This window comes from Hyla sarda, chromosome 8 (assembly GCF_029499605.1).
Source record: "Hyla sarda isolate aHylSar1 chromosome 8, aHylSar1.hap1, whole genome shotgun sequence".
NCBI lineage: Eukaryota > Metazoa > Chordata > Amphibia > Anura > Hylidae > Hyla > Hyla sarda.
This window is the reverse complement of record NC_079196.1, coordinates 70,937,601-70,956,976: the sequence shown is the minus strand read 5'-3', so window position 1 is coordinate 70,956,976 and position 19,376 is coordinate 70,937,601. Positions and strand designations below refer to the sequence as shown.

General features: G+C 47.0%; 1 protein-coding gene and 1 non-coding gene across 2 annotated transcripts in view; both read left to right on the top strand.

The window, feature by feature from the left end:
• PCNT (pericentrin) overlaps positions 1 to 18,032 on the top strand; it is a 115,726-nt gene extending 97,694 nt beyond the window's left edge. The window contains exons 45-51 of the mRNA XM_056536639.1: positions 473 to 628; positions 8,495 to 8,733; positions 11,462 to 11,535; positions 12,143 to 12,287; positions 12,378 to 12,505; positions 17,618 to 17,713; positions 17,809 to 18,032. Coding sequence (XP_056392614.1) covers positions 473 to 628; positions 8,495 to 8,733; positions 11,462 to 11,535; positions 12,143 to 12,287; positions 12,378 to 12,505; positions 17,618 to 17,664 — 789 coding nt within the window. The 3' untranslated portion in view covers positions 17,665 to 17,713; positions 17,809 to 18,032. The remainder of the gene's footprint in view (positions 1 to 472; positions 629 to 8,494; positions 8,734 to 11,461; positions 11,536 to 12,142; positions 12,288 to 12,377; positions 12,506 to 17,617; positions 17,714 to 17,808) is intronic.
• On the top strand, positions 1,532 to 1,716 carry LOC130290098 (U2 spliceosomal RNA). The gene has a single exon (XR_008847507.1). It is a non-coding gene; the product is annotated as a U2 spliceosomal RNA (small nuclear RNA).
• Positions 18,033 to 19,376: the final 1,344 nt, after the last annotated feature.

The window sequence follows — 19,376 nt, the reverse complement described above, 5'->3', positions numbered from 1 at the left end:
GGAGCAATTTGGTGTTCTAAATGTGCTTTTCTAGCTTTTGAGCAACAACTCCAGAGGAGCAAAAATAAGTTAAGGACCAAATGGGGAAATAAGTGGAGATGGACCTAACTTCCTCAGGCACTTGCATTGCAATAGTAACAAAATGAGGGGTGGGGGGGGGGTGACACAAAGCAGAAAGGGTGTTTGCACTAAAGTTTGTCTGTTTTTAGGACACAACTAAACAAGGATTCAGCTCCCCAGTTGCATGGGAGGGGACACCATAGGCTATAAAATGCAGTGTGGGCAGTTTATTGCAAGTGTGAAACTTAACTTTAACTTCATTGCCTGGTTAATATGAATAAACCTGTTATTTGTAACCAAACATTTGGGGCTGTGTCTTTGGGCCATCATGATCATGCTGCAAGGGACTAAAGTTGGTTTGCTTGACTGGAACTATGAAAGGTTCCTGATTAAACCTGTTATGTCATTCTAGGTGCATACTGATGTTATAGACTCTGTCCTGGAGGCAGAACGTGCTGTGTGGTTTCGGGAAAAGCGCCTCTTACAAATTGCATTGAAACATGCAGAGTCGGAACTGAGCAAAGCAACTGTGGAAAACAGACCTCTGCAAGATGTTTCAAATTCCAAGGTGAATTTCCATCTTCAGGACATTTCTTCTATTAAAGCAACGTCTGAAGTGGCATCTACCCTTAAAGGGAGCTGGTCATCAGATTTTACCAAATATAACGAGTAGAAAACTGTTATTTCTCGGTCGCTCTTCATTGGGGACACCTATACCGATGGGGTATATGCTCTTGCCACTAGGAAAAAAGTCGGCTCATCCCTAGCAGGATATACCCGCCCACTGGGAGTGTGGTAATCCGTTTAAGCTTGTCAGCAGGAGGCAAAACACAGGTCTGGGAGCTCCCCAGACCTGGGCTTTTTTTAATTATTTTCTAGTAAAGGCTGTTTAGTTAGGTTCTTTACTCAGGTGGGGGTTCAGGAGCATGGCGCTACCTGTTCCCCCATATAAGGCAATGAAGCATGGGGCATAGAGTATGCGCCGTTAACCCCTTCCCGCCAACGGCCAGCGTTCAGGAGCATGGCGCTACCTGTTCCCCCATATAAGGCAATGAAGCATGGGGCATAGAGTATGCGCCGTTAACCCCTTCCCGCCAACGGCCAGCACCTGGGCATAGCTCCACCTTTCTTTCCTTCCAAACCCCCCGGCAGGAGGTGGAAAGCACAATATTCAAAAAAAAATGGTGAATTCCTGTGGCCTATAATTAAATTGTGCCTTATTCTCCATGCACCCTTGTGGCCTCAGGGGACACAAATATCAGCCTTAGCCTGTACTATCTGTCGCTTCTTGGCCTTTTGGACTGAGATCAAGTGTAGCATCTGTTTTTATCAGCTTCCAATAGCAAGAAAAAAGTATAGGCAACTCACCACGTTGTAGATATTCACTCTGTGTTTATTGCTTGGACATGCAGGCAAAGCGGCTCCACGCTGCACCGGGAGGCCGAGCGCTAGTGCGTTAATGATGACAGCTGTTTCTTTCCACTTGGGAACTTCAACAGATCGTCTTAGTTTTTATCAGTTTAACATCTGATGCGTCCCCATCTGGGGATCATAGGTTAATTGGATTTTTGCGCACGTGGGCCGATTTCGAAGCTTGCGTCCGTCGCCCCATGCTTTAACCAGATATGGCAGTATCTTGGGGTACAAAAAGCCTCTGGCATACCTGGTTTCGCTGGGGTTCTCACTCTGTCAGAGATGTGACTCGCTGTGGCGGGTCGTGCTAGGGATTTCATGATTCCTTGGAAGATACCAGGGTTACAGTCAGGACTGTTTCTCCTCTACCACAGGCTGTAAGACATGTTTGCCATGTCCGCAGGTGTTCTTGTCATGTACATAAATTTTTCCCTTCTCCACAGGCTGCCACATCCACGGCTGCTGTCCCGGATCCCCACGCCCAGTGCGAGGTCTCCGTGAAAGTGTCACTGCGTGGCCATGTATTGCACCTGCTCTCATTAGGCCAGACAGTAGTCTAACCTGTCACTCATCTCACAACTGCCACATCCGCGGCTGGACATCGGTACCCCACTGCTAGTGCAAGTTGATGGCTGGAGTGCCCTGTTGTCTACATGGACCCATGCCAGTAAGCCAGACAGTGGTTTGCATGGTTTTCTCTGCCACCTGTCACTTCTCCAAGGGCTGAAGTATCGGCAGCTGAAGTTCTGGTACCCCACTGCTAGTGCACAATGTCCGGTGGAGTGACCTGGTGTGTCCTGTGGACTCTATGCAGGGTGTAGGGGATTCAGTCCACGGCTCCTAAGCCTCCCCCGATCTCCCGGGGTGATGGGGATTCTATTCATGGCTTCTAGGCTTCGCTGCCTTTCCACATGTGTCAAAAGGGCACAGTTATTGCCTATCTGACTGTGTCCCTTTATCACCAGCGCCTGGAGGGTCACTCATTACGCCAGACTGTTGTCTGCACAGTTTCCGCTGCTTTCAGTCTCCCATCTCTAGGCTGCCGTGTGCATAGCTGTGGCTTCCTGTACCTCACTGTTGGTGTGAGGACTCTGTCAGAGGGTTCCTGCAGGCACAAGGGTCTGCTGACAGTCAGCCAGTCTTAGTCTGCATGGTCTCCTACACCACCGAGTCACCCATAAGTTTGGCCGCACTCCTGTGCCCCACTGTCTATGGGAGGGTTTGAAAGAGTGTTCGTTCAGGAATCCTCCACCTGTCAGTCTGACTGCTGTCTCGGTTTTTTACTGCTACGTCGGATCAACTACCATACACTTCCCACTACCTGGCAGACATGCAGGTAACCCACTGCCTGGGCGTAGTTCCGAGTGGGTGTCCCAATGTTGCTCCATAGCCCTCTACAATGCGCCACATACTGGTTTGTGGGGTTCCCTACTTTACGAGGTACCCCTCCACATGCCGGCTTATGGCTGGTGGCCCACGCCAGATAGCCACTCTGTGTTTGCAGGGCTTTCTACTTCTAAAGGTCTCCTCCCCCATTCCTGCCGCTCCCGCGACTGCAATCTGGTGACTCGCTTCCATGTGAAACTCCACATAGTGTCTCTCTGTATGTTACTTGGAAATGTCCGTCCCACTACGTCTGCTAAGGGCCCCCCCCCCCCCCTGCAAGTGTATAGCTCACCTTCCCTGCTGTCGGTGGGGTGTGCCTTGGGCCTTCCTGTGATCGTTTCTGGTCTGTGACAGTTGAGCACCTCTGTGCTGGCATGGGCCTGATGATCTCCAGGTATCTTCCTGAGTTCCTGGGTAGGGTGGCTCAGATGCCTGCTCTGTTGCCTTAGACTCGAGCGGGTTGTCTCCGCTGGTGTCCATCTGGTCCAGGTTTTCACCCTGATGGGGTGTTCCTTTCAATGCTGTTGGTTGCTTTGTATCTGTGCATGCTCCATACTTGCATTGATAGTCACGTCTTTGTATATTTGCCCAGCACCAGGGTCCAGGATTCCGATCCCTCTGGGTAAGCACATTGCTACAACACAACGAGGTATGGAGGAGCCAGAGTTCCAGGGGGCTCTGCACACCCAGTACTTTGTTCCGTTGCCATTGGGTGGCATTTCGCTGTTCCTACAGTGCCTGGTGCACTTTTTCATCTCCCTTCCTCAGGGGGTACGGGGATCAGGGAGCTTAGCTGGTCAGGGCATGGGTTTCCTCTCTACCACCCCTTGTTTTCCCCTCATCTAGGGGGACTATTTCGCTGAGCGCTTGGTACTACCAAGATGGAGCCTTCTCTCTCTTCCCACTATACAGGTGGGGTATCAGGCTGGCCCTTGTTTTTTGGCTCTGAGCATTCAGATGAGCTTTTTGCTGTCTATACTTGTGTGCTTTTGCCCACTATTGCAGCCTGGCTCTCTTCCTGTTTCTTGGTTGTCTACTGCTGCTCATGCAGCCTTGACACTCTTCTCTGTTGGCAGAGTTTATGCACTCATGTATGGCTTGACGACAGTCGATATAGCCACTGTCTGTTGTTGGGGTCCTTCCATTGCTCTCCTCCTTCCTCGGCGCGATCTCCCTGGAGGGTGTGTTCATCCTTCCCTTTGACAGTGCCAGTTGCACTACACTGACACCACCATCATCCGGATTCTGCCAGTCAACCTCACTTCTCCTCCCGGGTGCTCTCATCGGGCCCCTGGGATGGGGTTTTGGGTCTGCGGACGTTCAGGTCATTGATCTTATCTGCCAGACGGAAACTGGCTTTAGAGAGGTCTGTCTTCTTTTTTTTTTTTTTTTTTTTTTTTTTTTTTTCCCTCCATGTTCTCTTGAATCGGTTGACTCTGGATGGGGCTCTCTTGTTCCCTTTTCCTCTGTCTGGTGCTGTGTTCCTTGGCGTTATTTTCCTACTTCCTTCAGGGTGGTTCCGGCCCATCTGGCTTCCTAGTCGACTTTTTTTCTTGTCTCTCTATATGGATGGAGGTTTAGAGTCTCTGCAAAGCACGGTCTCTTCCTTGGTGTCCTAGTCCATATCCATAGATCTGGGATCTCCGGGAGCTCAGTTTCTGGGCCTCGGGTTTTCTCTTGCCTGGGGTTTTGTCAGCAGGCATTACGGGACGAGTGGGTTCAGTCTCGGGACTTCTCTCCTTTTGTTAGTGGATGTTTTTCCCACCCTAGGGGACTGCTTTGGTATGTTCCATCAGTATAGGTGTCCCCCAATGAAGAGTGACTGAGAAAAGGAGATATTTTTTACTCACTGTAAAATCTCTTGTAGCCCTCATTGGGGGACACCGCACCCACCCATTTTTAAAATTTTTGTCCGGATAGTCTTTTCCGGTTATTGGGTTTTTATCCAGGATTCTTTCTAGGGTCCTTTTTGGACTTTTTTGGCTTCTCCTACTGCTTTGTGACAAAACTGATTACCTCACTTCCAATGGGTGGGTATATCCTGCTAGGGAGGAGCCGACTTTTTTCCTAGTGTCAGGAGCATATACCCCATCAGTATAGGTGTCCCCCAATGAAGGCTACGAGAGAGATTTTACTGGGAGTACAAAAAAAATCTCATGTATGGTAAATTATTTTTCTTTTTGTTTCTCACCATGCCTGGGAAATATTTCTGCCAGCAGTGATAGTAAAGAGGTTAAAGAGGCACTGTCATTGTTAAAAGCTTTTCATATATTGCAGGAGTCATTATAATATGACCTTTCACAATATACACCTGTTAAAAAAAATTTAAATTATTTTCACCTGAAATTCAAGCTCAAAATAGCCACCACTAGGGGTCGCCTGTCTTTTAGCCAGACAGACTAGTCTAGATTCCCTTACGTCCTAACCAGCAGCACAAGTGGGGTATTCTGCCCCTGTGAAGCTGGCAGGACGGTGGAATTTTTAATTCCGCCCAAGCAATTTAAATTAATTAGCCCCCCCCCCCCCATAAAAGGCCTCCTCCCCTAGGCCATCTCGCTTTTTTTCTGTCCTGTGTAAGGACAGCGGGACGGTGCAGGCTCCTTTGGAGCCTGCCTGGATGTCTCCCTTGTATTTGGGGAGATATTTTTGGGGCGCAGTACCTTTTCCAACTGCCCCCTGTTTTTTTCTCTTTATATTATCTGGGCCTCCAGCCTGGTTTATCTTAAAACAATTTGTTTTGACTATTTTATGTTGCTAGAGGGATCCGGTGATCCCGCCTAGCATTAGGGATGCCGCCGCGGGTTTTTTCTTACCCGCCCGGCGTCCCACGTGTCCGGCGCGCGCTTGTTTTCCTCCGTGGCAGATCGTCTAAGTTGCGGGCTTGCAGTCCAGGGAGAATGGTCCCTCAACGAGAAGATCTTCAGGAGGATAACCCTGAAGTGGGGTACACCAGAAATAGACCTCATGGCAACCCGGCTGAATGCCAAGGTAAGCAGGTTTTGTTCCCTTTACAAGGAGGACAATCCGGTGGCGATAGACGCTCTGTCCATTCCATGGAGGTTCAGGCTGGCCTACATATTCCCTCCACTTTCCATGATACCCAGGGTATTGATGAAAGTCAGGCAAGACCAGACCTCAGTGATTGCCATCATCCCATTCTGGCCGAAGAGGTCTTGGTTCACCCAACTCATGAGGAGGAGTCAGGGGTGTTATTGGAGGCTTCCCCACGTGCAGAACCTTGTGTCTCACAACACAGGCTCCTGCCTAGATCTGAGGAGACTCAATCTGACAGCCTGGAGATTGACAGGACCCTACTAAGGAGTGGGCTTCCTGCGGAGGTCTTGAGAACTATTTCACACTCTAGAGCAGAGTCTACAAATAAGGTTTACTCCAGGATAAAGAAGATTTTCCTTCAATGGTGTGCAACGAAAGAGGTAGTTACCTCAGATCCTCCTCTTTCTGCAATACTGCGTTTTCTCCAGGATGGCCTTGACAAGGGTCTTAGCCCATCCACCTTAAAGGTTCAGGTCGCAGCACTCTCTGCCTTCCTAGGCAGGTCTCTATCACAAGAATCCCTGGTTAGAAGATTCCTCAAAGGGGCTGAAAGACTTAAACCTACAGTTCTCAGACCTATTCCCAGTTGGGATTTAACCACTGTTCTCGGGGGGGTTATGCGTCCCCCCCTTTGAACCTCTGGAAGAAGTAGACTTTAGGTATTTGTCCCTTAAAGTCACTTTTTTATTGGCCATAACCTCAGCCAAGAGAGTGGGTGAGCTTCAGGCCCTTTCGGCTTTCGAGCCTTATACTGTTTTTCTACAGGACAGAGTCCTGTTGAGGTTTTTACCTACCTTCCTTCCTAAGGTTCCGACTTTCTCCAATACCAACCAGGTTATTTCCCTTCCAGTTCTACTCCCTAATCCATCCTCTCCTGAAGAAGCGGTTGACCACACTCTGGACCTCTCTAGAGCTCTTTCTATATCTCAAGAACTGGAGAATTCAGGAAGTCGGAACACCTCCTTGTTTTTTTCTGGAAAGAACAAGGGCTTGAAAGCCTCTAAACCTACCCTAAGCAGGTGGATTAAGGAGGCAATCCGAGAGACCTTCATAGTCCAGGAGCTAACTCCTCCTGCCTTTGTCACTGCCCATTCCACTAGGGCAGTCTCTACTTCCTTTGCTGAGAAAAGGTCTGTTCCTCTGGAACAGATTTGTGCTGCTGCTTCTTGGAGCACCCACAATACTTTTTTGAGTCATTACAGGGTTAATGCCAAACGATCGGAAGAGTTGGCACTTGGGCAGTCAATCCTAAATGCCACTCTGCCGTAGTCCCTCCCTATTTGTGTTGTTACTCGCTAAGTCCCCACTTGTGCTGCTGGTTAGGAGGTAAGGGAAGCGTTAATTTTTAACGTAAATTTGTTTTCCCTTAGTCCTAACAGCAGCACACAAATTTCCCGCCCTAACCTTTTTTGTTACTTGTTATTAAGCGAGATGGCCTAGGGGAGGAGGCCTTTTATGGGGGCGCTAATTAATTTAAATTGCTTGGGCGGAATTAAAAATTCCACCGTCCTGCCAGCTTCACAGGGGCAGAACACCCCACTTGTGCTGCTGTTAGGACTAAGGGAAACAAATTTACGTTAAAAAATTTACGCTTTTACAGCATACTGGATACCGGCCGTAAAGCATACTGGTATCCAGTATAGGAGATTTCTATTGTGTATGCAAAACTACAGATAAAGGATGTGTGGACATGCTGGAAGCTGTAGTTTTAAAACAGCTGGAGGCAACACTGCTCTAACAGTTATTTACAAACCTTGCAGCTTCAGTTTTTACTAAACTACAACTCCCAGCATGCTGAAATAGTCACAGCTTTCTCGGACTCCAGAATGACAAAGTTGATCAGACATTCAGGAGTCTGTGAAAGATGAGTGACACACATAGTGACAGCTATGCTGATTAGCATCCAGCTTTACTAGGAGAGGATAACACAGAACATGTATTCATAAAAATGCTGTACTTTTATCTAAAAAATCCTTGCACTAATTTTATAAAGATCTATTCTTATATTTATACATTTTATCCTGTTAAGAATTCACCATAATGTCTTCTGATTACTGCAGGCAAGCTCCAAGTATCTTCCTCTGACACATGACACAGCATAAAACCAGAGAGGAAAGGGTTACAGAGTAGAGAGTACTGATTGGCTGACTGCTCACACGCCCCCTCAGCCTGCACAATGAAAAAGTAACTCACCAGCAGATAAATGCTTATATCTCTGGATCTATAGGTCCGAGACACATAAAATTATATGCACATGATCAGGATTGGGTCCTGAGTAACATCACTTTTTTCTCTTTTTGCACTATGACAGGTACGACAGGTTTAAGTTTTAAAGGTGTCCCCCGCTCCAATTACTTATGGGCGGTAGGGGGCACCTTTCTAACTTTTTTATATCTTCACCATTGGGCATAGTGAGGAAGAGGATTTTACCATATATTAAGCATTGCCACAGAAGGAAGAGAGAGGAAATTTATATAGTAAAATCTGAATCTGAAAGATTCCCTTTAAAGCATATTACTCTGAAATCAACTTTAATCTTTCATTATTTATTTTTATTTATTTATTAATTATTTTCTTGTAGATGCAACGCCTTTACAGAAAATACCTCAGAGCTGAAAGTTTCCGCAAAGCCTTAGTCTACCAAAAGAAATATCTACTTCTACTCCTTGGAGGCTTTCAAGCTTGTGAAAAGGCTACTCTGTCTCTTATTGCACGTATGGGTGTATATCCATCTCCAGCAGACCTACAGATTCCCAGAAAATGCCAAACTGGCCTCGGCAAATTTCGTTCTACTGTGAGGGCTGTAATCGCTATTTCTAGGTACACACCTTGTCATGACATTTATAGAGCCTTGTGTCTATGTAGGAAGTTTATGATCTGACATTTTGTATATATTATTATTTTTTTTTTTTTGTCTTTGTAAACCGTTTCTTGTAACTGGAAATGGACAATGTAGCCATTCAGTTTGATGCCACTGACACGAAGCATACACTAGGCAACCTTTTGGTGGTGCTGTGCCCAATTTTATTCTCGAAGTCTCTTTGTGTGGCGTGTTCTGGGTGTCTTTTTTTTTTTTTTTTTTTCTTCCAGAATTGCCCTTATATATTCTCCCTGTGAGGACCTTACAATGAGAATAACCATTTTAACTGACCTGTATACTACAGTATACATAATACAGACCCCAGAATCACCACCCACCATAATACAGACCCCCAGAATAAGACTCAACTATAATACGGACCCCAGAATCAAACCCCACCATAATACGGACCCCAGAATCAGACCCCATCATAATACGGACCCCAGAATCAGACCCCACCATAATACGGACCCCAGAATCAGACCCCACCATAATACGGACCCCAGAATCAGACCCCACAATAATACAGACCTCAGAATCAGACCTTGCCATAATACAGATCCCAGAATCAGACCCCACCATAATACAGACCCCAAAATCACCACCCACCATAATACAGACCCCAGAATCACCACCCACCATAATTCAGACCCCACTATAATTCAGACGCCAACATAATGCAGACCCCAGAATAGCCTGCCAACATAATGCAGACCCCAGAATAGCCTGCCAACATAATGCAGACCCCAGAATCGCAAGCCAACATAATGCAGACCCCAGAATTGCCAGCCAACATAATGCAGACCCAAGAATCAGACCCCAGTATAATACAGACCCCAGGATCAGACCCCAGTCGTGTTGCACAATATTATACATACAGTCACATTAACTGACTCACAATTCACATCTTTTACGGTCAGCGGCGTCCTATTTCCTTCTGTTCTCCATCTTGCTCAGACCACCATGACGACTTCTTCCAGCCAAAACCCATCACTGCAGCATCTGCAGGACAAACGTCTTATTTTCTGCATTTTTCCAGTGCACTCCCCTGAAGTGCAGAATTTGGAGTGGAATACACTCCACCGAACAGTGTTACAGAGCAGGCTACATTTCAGCGACCTGTCTTCGCCTTTGTCAAGCATGAGAGGTGACGCAACGTAGCCTGCTCTGTAACTCTGTTTGAAATTGAATAAACTGCATTGAATTCTGCACTTTGGTCAGCTACAATTTTCCTTGGATATAAGTAGGTAGCTATGGAGGTAAGTTCATAGGTAGGTAGGTAAATGGGTAGCTATGTATGTAGGTAGGTACTTAGGTTGCTATGTAGGTAAGTAGCCAGGTGGGTATGTACCCAGGAAATTAATAAGGTAGGTAGCCCGGTAGGGAAGTTGCCAGTGCTCCTTCACATCCTAATCATCCCCCTGCCTGTCACCTGCAACCCCATCACTTGCACCCCCCTCTCCATCACTTGCACCACCACCCAATTACTTGCACTCCTCTTCATCATCATCACTTACACCCCTCATCACTTGCACCCCCCCTCCTCCTCATCACTTGCACCCCCCCTCCTCCTCATCACTTGCACCCCCCCTCCTCCTCATCACTTGCACCCCCCCTCCTCCTCATCACTTGCACCCCCCCTCCTCCTCATCACTTGCACCCCCCCTCCTCCTCATCACTTGCACCCCCCCTCCTCCTCATCACTTGCACCCCCCTCCTCCTCATCACTTGCACCCCCCTCCTCCTCACTTGCACCCCCCCTCCTCCTCATCATAATTTGCATCCCCCTTTCCCCCCCTCCCATCACCTTGCCTCCCCTGCTGATGCCAGGATGAATAAAGAAACAAACTTTTACTCACCTATTTCCTACGCAGCGATCACCTCAGCAGCACAGGCTGGCTGCGTTCTTCTCCCACTACAGTGCAGGCGCCGATGAGTGACGTCATTGTGGGGGCAAAGTTCACTGCACTGCGTGGGGGCAAAGTTCACAGGTCTCCTCTCAGTGAAGCCGCAGGTGCACACAGCTTAAATGAGTAGTCCAGTAGTGAACAACTGATAAGTTGCAGATCGTGGGGGGTCTGACCGCTGGGGCCCCCCGCAATCTCCTGTACGGGGCCCCGACAGCCTGCGAGAAGGGGGCGTGTCAACCACCGCACAAAGTGGCGGTCGACACGCCCCCTCAATACAACTCTGGCAGAGCCGAAGCGCTGCCTTGGGCAATCTCCGGCTCTGCCATAGCGATGTATTGAGGGGGCGTGTAGGCCGCCGCTTAGTGCGGTGGTCAACACCCGCTATCTGTCTGGAGAGCCCGGTCTCCTTAAAGAGAGATCGCAGGGGGCCCCAGCGGTCAGACCCCCCGCAATCTCAAACTTATCCCCTATCCTTAGGATAGGGGATAAGTTTTTCACCACTGGACTACCCCTTTAAAGCAGCGCTCACTCGCTTGGGGATCCGGGACAAGCGTCCTGGATCCCCATTAGCAGAGTGAGCGCCTAGAGCCAGCCCCACGTGCTACTCATGGCACGCGTGCTGGGGGTTGCTGCCCTGCACTAGCCCCTCTAAAATGCTTCTGTATTACCTTTACTAGCAGGGCTCCATGTTCTGTCAGGAAACCAGATTACTGTATCTGTAGACCAGTAGGTATGTCTGCCTGCACAATTCATCATGGCTTTTTTATTTATTTTGCAGGTTAAAGTTCTTGGTTAGGAAATGGCAAAAATCAAATCGGAAAAGTGGTGGTGAAGATACAGTGTCACGGCAAGGTAATAATTCTTAACCTGTTCTAATAGCTTGGTTTTTAGTAATAGCACAATGAAGACATAGAGAAAGGGGGGGATCATGTTAGTTTCTCAGTTTCAGCCTTTAGCCTCATTTACTGAGCTGTAATACAGCCGCATTTTAAAGTCTTTCTCACAGCCACAAAAGTCAGCCACTTTGCAGTGTTTGGGAAAAGTTCCACTTTCTGGTTTGTATGAGAGGGGAAAGCTACAGGTTTATCAAGGTTGGTGAAGGGGAATTAATTTTCTACACCTTTTTAGTTTGCATGGAGGCAGTGTGTATGTAGACCAAATTTATGTTGCATGTCATGTGATAGGGGTACTAGTATGCATTATTTTGACATTGCACTTTAGTACACTACTTTGGTTACTTCCCTGTGACTTTTTATCCTGTTGCACAAACATGTGCAACACTTTTTTTTTTTTTTTTTTTTTTCTTTTTTTCTTTTTTTCAATCTACCTTTTTAGGGGGGAAAAAACAGAAAAATTTCAAGTGTGAAAATGATCCAGGCAGCAAAATTTGCAAATGCCCTTTTATATAGTAATTTCATATTCAATGATCTAATTGTGATAATTTAATTTTTATTGCCAGTGAATAAAATGGATGTTTTGCAACAGCTGGGTGGTACAACACTGAACTCCCCTCCAACCAGAGACCTGCCTTACAGTCTCTTTCGCAGTCCTAACAATAGTATTGGTACGCCACCTCTGAAGCCATCACAATGGACACCTAAATGGTTAGAAACACCGTTGATGCAGACCCTTACTAAGAATGAAAGTGATAGACGAGGGCTTTTCATATATATGCTTATTTTTTATTTTTACAGGATTGGACATTCCCCTTCCCTCACAACTGAAAGATCTCGCCATTCTTCGCAAGATCCTGACCGTTCTATTACAGATTATATCCACCACCTGGAAACTGTTCAACAAAGACTTGGCGGACTCCAAAATGGCAAGTGTTATAAAAACTAAGGCATAAGCACTTCAGACTGTCCAAACAGGAGACTTTGGTATTACAAAGTTCTCCTATAAAATATTGTAACCACTGCTGCAAGAACCTCTCTTCTCGTTCAGCTTTATTGGGGGACACAGGAACAGTGGGTATCCGACTGACACTAGGCATTAACAAAAAGAAGTTGGCCCCTCCTGGCAGGATATACCCCGCCCACTGACTGAGATAATCAGGCAGACACAGGTCTGGAGCTCTTTTTATTATTTTATAGTTTTATTAGTTACATTTTTCTCTCCTTTTTGTTATCTTATCTAGGTTAGGGTGACAGGAGCATGGTGTGGCCTAATACAAACCCCCCCCCCCCCCACTTGCCAGCAAAGGCCACGGTCCATAAGGTACGCACCGTTAACCCATCCTCGCCACCGACCAGCGCTAAGGGATATACCATGGGTCTGGTTCTCCTCTTGCCCCGCTTTTACAGCCTGGTATGATGCAGGTGGCACCAGACTGGTTGAAGACTTCAGGGGTGAGTATATGGGACATCTTCCTAGGTAAGTATCCCTGTCCCCTGTCGAGTCGCTGGCTCGTCCTTGCTTCCAGCGTTTGCCGCGACTTGTATCCAAGGCCTTATTGGTTTGAGTCTCTCAACTTCGCCAAGGCGTTTTATCCAGGGCTCCTCCAGATGATCTGACTGACTTGGCTCTCCAGATCTCCATCGCTGGTTATGATCTATGCTCAGCATCCTTGGAATCTGCACGCTTTACGGCCTTTGCTTCTGGCAACTTGGTGGCTATCCACCGCTCCATGTGGTTGAAGGCCTGGAATGCCGACATGGCCTCCAAGAAATCCCTCACAGAGATGCCCTTTACTGGCGGCCACCTTTTTGGCAAACGCATGGATGAAATCATCTCCGAGGCTACAGGTGGTAATAGCTCTCTGCTCCCTCAGAATAAGGTGCGTAGGACAGATTCTCGCTGCAAGTCCTCTTCCTTTCGGTCCTTTGCCTCAGGTCGCCAGGACAAACCAGCGTCTTCAGTCTTGGAAGGCTCCTACCTTCAAAGCGCACCCCTCCTGGACGTTTTTGTCATATCAGGTACTTGCAAGCCTACCTCTGCCTGAAGGGGTGCCCCCACCCGAGCCTTCCTCTCGGGTGGGTGGTCGCCTGTCCCTCTTTTGGGACGTTTGGTTGGCGCAGGTCCAGGATTCCTGGTTTCGGGTCGTCGTTTCAGACAGCTACCAAATAGTTTGGTTCTTTTCCCCGGGATCGTTTTTACGGTCCCGGCCTCCCTGCTCTCCAGCCCTAGCTGCGGCCTTTCAGTCTGTACTCCACACTCTCTTTGCGCAGGGGGTCATTGTGCCGGTTCCGCCCCAGGAACGTTTTTCGGGCTTCTATTCAAACCTGTTTGTTCCCAAAAAAGGGGGAACGGTCCGTCCGGTTCTCGATTTTTGAAGCTCCTCAATCGTCATTTGCGCATGTGGCACTTCTGAATGGAATCTCTCCGTTCTGTTGTTGCATCCATGGACCAGGGCAAATTCCTATCTTCGATGGACATACGGGATGCATATTTTTCCGGCACACAAACTGTTTCTGCGGTTTGCCGTTCCGGCGTCATTTTAAATTTGTGGCCCTGCCCTTCAGGCTGGCCATGGCTCCCTAGGTCTTCAGCTTCCTGGTGGTGGTGAAAGACATCCTCTGCTCTCGGGGGTGTTGGTTCTCCCGTATCTGGATGACCTGTTGATCAAAGCTCTGTCCTTTGCTCAAAATCAGGAGAGTCTCCATCACTTTTCAGACCCTGACCAGTTTCAGGTGGTTGATCAACGGGGAGAAATCCAACCTCTCTCCCATGCAGTCTCTTGTTTTCCTGGGGCTTCACTTCGACACCAAAAAGGCTTGGGTTCTGGTTCAACTGGACAAGAGGAGTGCTCTTCTGTCTCGAATACGCCTATTGCGCAGCCCGGAATCTGTGACCATCCGTTTGTGAATGGAAGTGTTGGGCAAAATGGTGGCTGCCATAGAAGCTGTTCCTTTTGCTCAGTTCCGGTGCTGCCCTCTTCAGTGGGCCATCCTGTCTCTGTGGGACATTTCTCCTCTGTCCCTCCACCACCAGATCAGTCTACCCCCCCCCCCCCCACGATTTGCCAGTCGCTCATTTGATGGTTCGGCTCTCCACTCCTCCAGGAAGAGTGCTAGCTTCTCCCGCTGCCTTGGCAGGTCTTAACGACCGATGAGTCTCCTCGGAAGCCCATCTCTCCATCAACATCCTGGAGCTTCGGTCAATCTTTCTTTGTCTTCTCAACTGGGAATTGTTACTCCGCCTCGGGTCCAAATGGACAATGCCACAAATGTGACTTACATCAACCGCCAAGGGGGCATTCGCAGCCTTGCTGCAATGATGGAGGTGAAAAAGATACTTGTCTGGGCGGAACACCAGGTTCCCTCCATATGGGCAATTCACATTCCGGGGGTGGACAATTGGGAGGCGTACTTTCTGAGTCTCTCCTCGACCGACCCGGGGTGTGGTCTCTCCGGTGTTCGTGGAAACGTTGGGGGACCCCAGATGTGGACCTCTTTGTGTCCTTCCTAAACCGGCAGGTTCCTGCCTTTGTGGCAAAGTCCCGCGATCCTCTGGCTCTGGACTCGTTGGTCATTTACTGGTCACAGTTCGCCATTCCTTACCTCTTCCCTCCGCTTCCCCTTCTGCCCAGGGTAGTGAGGAAACTCAAGGAAGATGGTGTCCCAGCAATCCTGGTGGTGCCGGATTGGCCGTTTTGCCCGTGGTTTGCTCGTGGCATATGTCCCCATGCGGCTCTCTGATTGGCTGGACCTTCTTTTTCAAGGTCTTCTCTGCCACCCCAATTCACTGCTGCTACATTAAACAGGGTGGCTGTTGATCCCGCGGTGCTGAAGGCTTGCGGTTTCTCTCTCCGGGTCATTCGCACCATGCTTCAGGCACGTAAACCGTCCTCGATCTATCACAGGATCTGGCGTGCCTATTTTCGGTGGTGTGAGGCCCGCTCCCTGTCTCCCATTATTTTTCCCTTACCAAACCTGCTTTCCTTTCTACAGTGAAGGCTGTAAATGCGCTTGACACTTAGTTCCCTCAAAGGGCAGTTGTTTGCACTTTCTATTCTTTTTCAGCGCCCCCTGGCTTCTGATCCTCATGTTCGCCCCTTCCTTCAGGGTATTGCACACAAGGCTCCTCCTTACAGGTCTCCCACTCCACCCTGGGACCTGAATTTGTTTCTCAGCGCTTTGCAAGGGGCCCCATTTGAACCTCTTCGGGAGATCTCTCTCCACCTCCTTTCTTGGAAGGTGTCTTTTCTCATAGCTGTGACCTCCATTCGGCGGGTGTTGGAATTGGCTGCTCTCAATGCCGACCCCCCCCCCCCCCCTTTCTTGTCCTTCACCAGGACAAGGCTATGCTTTGACCGGTACCATCTTTTCTGCCGAAGTTGGTCTCCTCTTTTCATCTTAACGAGGATATTGTCCTTCCCTCCTTCTGCCCGGTCCTGTCTCACCCTCAAGAGCGCGATCTCTACAATTTGGAGCATGGTCAGAGCTCTGCGGGTTTATTTCTTGGCCACCTCTTCTTTTCGGCGCTCTGATTCGATGTTCATCATTCCGTAGGCCAGCGCAAGGCTTCCAGCTTCTAAGGCAACCATATCCCGGTGGATCCGGTCTGCCATATCAGAGGCCTATCGGTCTAAGGGAAAGGGTCTTCCCCTTACGACACACTCAACCTGCTCGGTTGGGGCCTCCTGGGCGGTCTTCAACAGGGCTTTGGCCCTGCAGGAGTGTAAGGTGGCCAGTTGGTCGTCCGTGCACACGTTCACAAAGTTCTACCATGTCGTTGCCATCCGCCTGATTCTTTTGGCTGGTTTCTGTTTTGGTACGTCCCACTGTTCCTGTGTCCCCCAACGAGAAAAGTAGATTTTTTTTATGCTTACTGTAAATTCTTTCTCGGATGATCCATTGGGGGGGGGACACAGCACCCACCTGTTGGTTATTAGTTTGTTGACCTGAGAGTCTATTTCCTGTCTGTGGACTTGTTCGGTTGATTTTTGTTGTCTGGGTCTTCTTCGGACTCTGTAGTGATTTGTCTGTTTCCTCCTACTGCTTTGGGACTATGGGCAGTGGGCGGGGTATATCCTGCCAGAAGGGGCCTGCCGACTTCATTTTTGTTAATGCCTAGTGTCGGTCTCCTGGTGGCAGAAAGATATACCCATGGTTCCTGTGTCCCCCAATGGATCCTCAGAGAGAGCTTTTACAGGAAGTATAAAACCTGTTCTATTTAATTATATTAATGTTTTTACCATCCGTGCCAAATAGAAATGAAAGTCAAAGACTTAAGTATTTTTTATTTTTTCTGTAGAAAAAATGGTTAATACAGACCCTAAAGAGGCTATAATCAGAAAAAAAAAAACTTTGCATACTTAAAGAGGTATTCCCAACTCATAATGTGGTGGTATATGCCGTTATGATTGGTGAAGGTTAGTGCTGCCGCCCCCTTTTTTTTTTTCACATGTGTACACACGGGGGGGGATGCAGTCAATAACAATGGTTTTAATGCCTTGATGAAAGATGCAGTCAACCAAAGAACAAGCATTTTCTTAGGCTATGTTCACATGAAGAAATTTCCAAATTTCCATGCGGAATTCTGCATTGGCATTTCACACGGAGATTCCGCAGCAGCAGTGTTCCATTGATGTCAATGGGATTCTTCTGCACTGTTCACATTGTGCCGGAAAGATCTGGGTGTGGAAATTCAAATTCTTGTCAATTTTTTCTGCGGTCTGTGCATGAAAATGCATTGCCATCTGAGACTGGCCATTTCTGAGCAGTCCTAGTGCCGGCATGTTCTGCCAGCGCTCTGCTGTCAGGGGAGTGTCCGCACGGAGATTTTCTGTACGGACATTCCCCTGTGGTAACACAATCGGCTGATCGCAGGCCTTTTTTCATGGGCCAATTAACGAGAACTAGCATTCCTATGAACATAGTCCCTGCACTTAACCACATTGTATTTGTGCACCCAGGAAGTGTCATCAGATTTGTGTATGTACAAATGGGGAAATCAGAGTTTAAATGCCATTTTCTTTTCTATCTCCCTGCAGGTCCTTCACCAGGACAAACATTTGGTGTTAAATATGCCCGAAAATGAACAGATCGGTCCTTATCTTTTACCCCTTTTTATCTATATATATATATATATATATATATATATATATATATATATATATATATATATATATATATATATATATATATATATATATATATATATATATATATATATATATATATATTTTTTTTTTATATGCAAAATCTAATTTTGTATTTTTGTATTATGCAATAAACCTATTTATACACTAGATATTTTAGCACTTGTATAAAGTCTTTTTATATGTATTGTAAAGGTTTGTTTGTGGAATAGAGCACACTTGAGTCTCTAATCAGAGACTCCGTAATTTGGGTGATCACTGGGTGGTCAATGCTTTTTGTGTTTATACTCGTCATTTTGTATAAAAAAAAAATTAAAATTTATTTTTCATGTTTTAAATCTGTGTGTGTAAATTGGTCTTATGTCTTATTTTTATTTTCATTTTTTGAGCCAACCCTTTCAGTGGTTCCCGTTACCATTAAAAATAAGGTTTGAAGTTCCACAATTTAGGGAAAAAATCCATTCTGTCAACAAAACAAATATTTGTGTGGCTGGAAACAACCTACTTGGTTTCACAGAAATCTTATTTATAATTACCGGTATATAATATGGGAAGCTTATGGGCTTGATATGGGGAACATTTACACTTCACTTCCCCTGGCAGACTAAATTCGCCCCTGTGGCTTCTATCATCTAGTTATCACACAGGAAGCAAAGCAACACCATGCAGGGCAAAATCCAGGGGGTTGTAGTGATGAAGGAAACACACAAAGCCACTCAGCTGCAACAAGAAGTTCGATCAGCGACTGCCAACAGAGCATCAGCAGCGTCAAATATGCTGTTGATACCTTGTGTAACCCTACCCTTTGTTTCTCAAGCTGATTTACTGACTGGCCAGACATGAAGACTGTTGTCATGAAGGGAGGGGATACCATGGACAGCAGGCCTCCTATCAGTTCATTGATCTCTTCCTCACACTTAATTTTGCTGTTCTCTTCCTATAATCCTTCCTTTATTTCAATATCAATGTACAAACAAGGAGAGCGCTCCTAGTGTGATACCGTAATGCAAAGAGAATATGAACAAACAAGAAAACTTGCTCACCAAGTATAGTTGTACTGCGACCAAGTACAACTATGGTGAAGGCGTGGAGTGACCCTGCAATGGGCGAAGAACGGCAGCTGCTCCTGGACACACAGGCGAAGCAAAAAAAAAAACGGATCCCTCCAAGGAACAGCCCAGGATAGAGGCAGCGCACAAGACTTCAAAGGTAAAATGGTTTATTTACCCGGCATGCAACGCGTTTCGCTGGATAACCAGCTTCATCAGGCATGTTGAGGGTAGAGACACATAGGGTATTTATACACAACAGTTAACCCGCACATTGCTGGAATAAAAGCAATAGGCAGGAGCCCATAAAACACACACATAAAAAATAGTAAAATAAAAAATTATATATATCTCACATACCGAACTAGAGAAATTAGATATGAATATAAATAAAATATATCAATAAATTTGTAATGTATTTCTAATATGATAATAGAAGGCAAGTCAAGTCACACAGCGTTCTCAATCATCTCATTTAAACCACCAGGGAAAAGGGAACCAAGTGAGAAAATCCAGTATGATTCTCTATTAATTAGCCTTTGAAAACGATTTTTTATAATGGATGGTATAACTTCAATGATTTTTAATTTAAGACAGTCAAA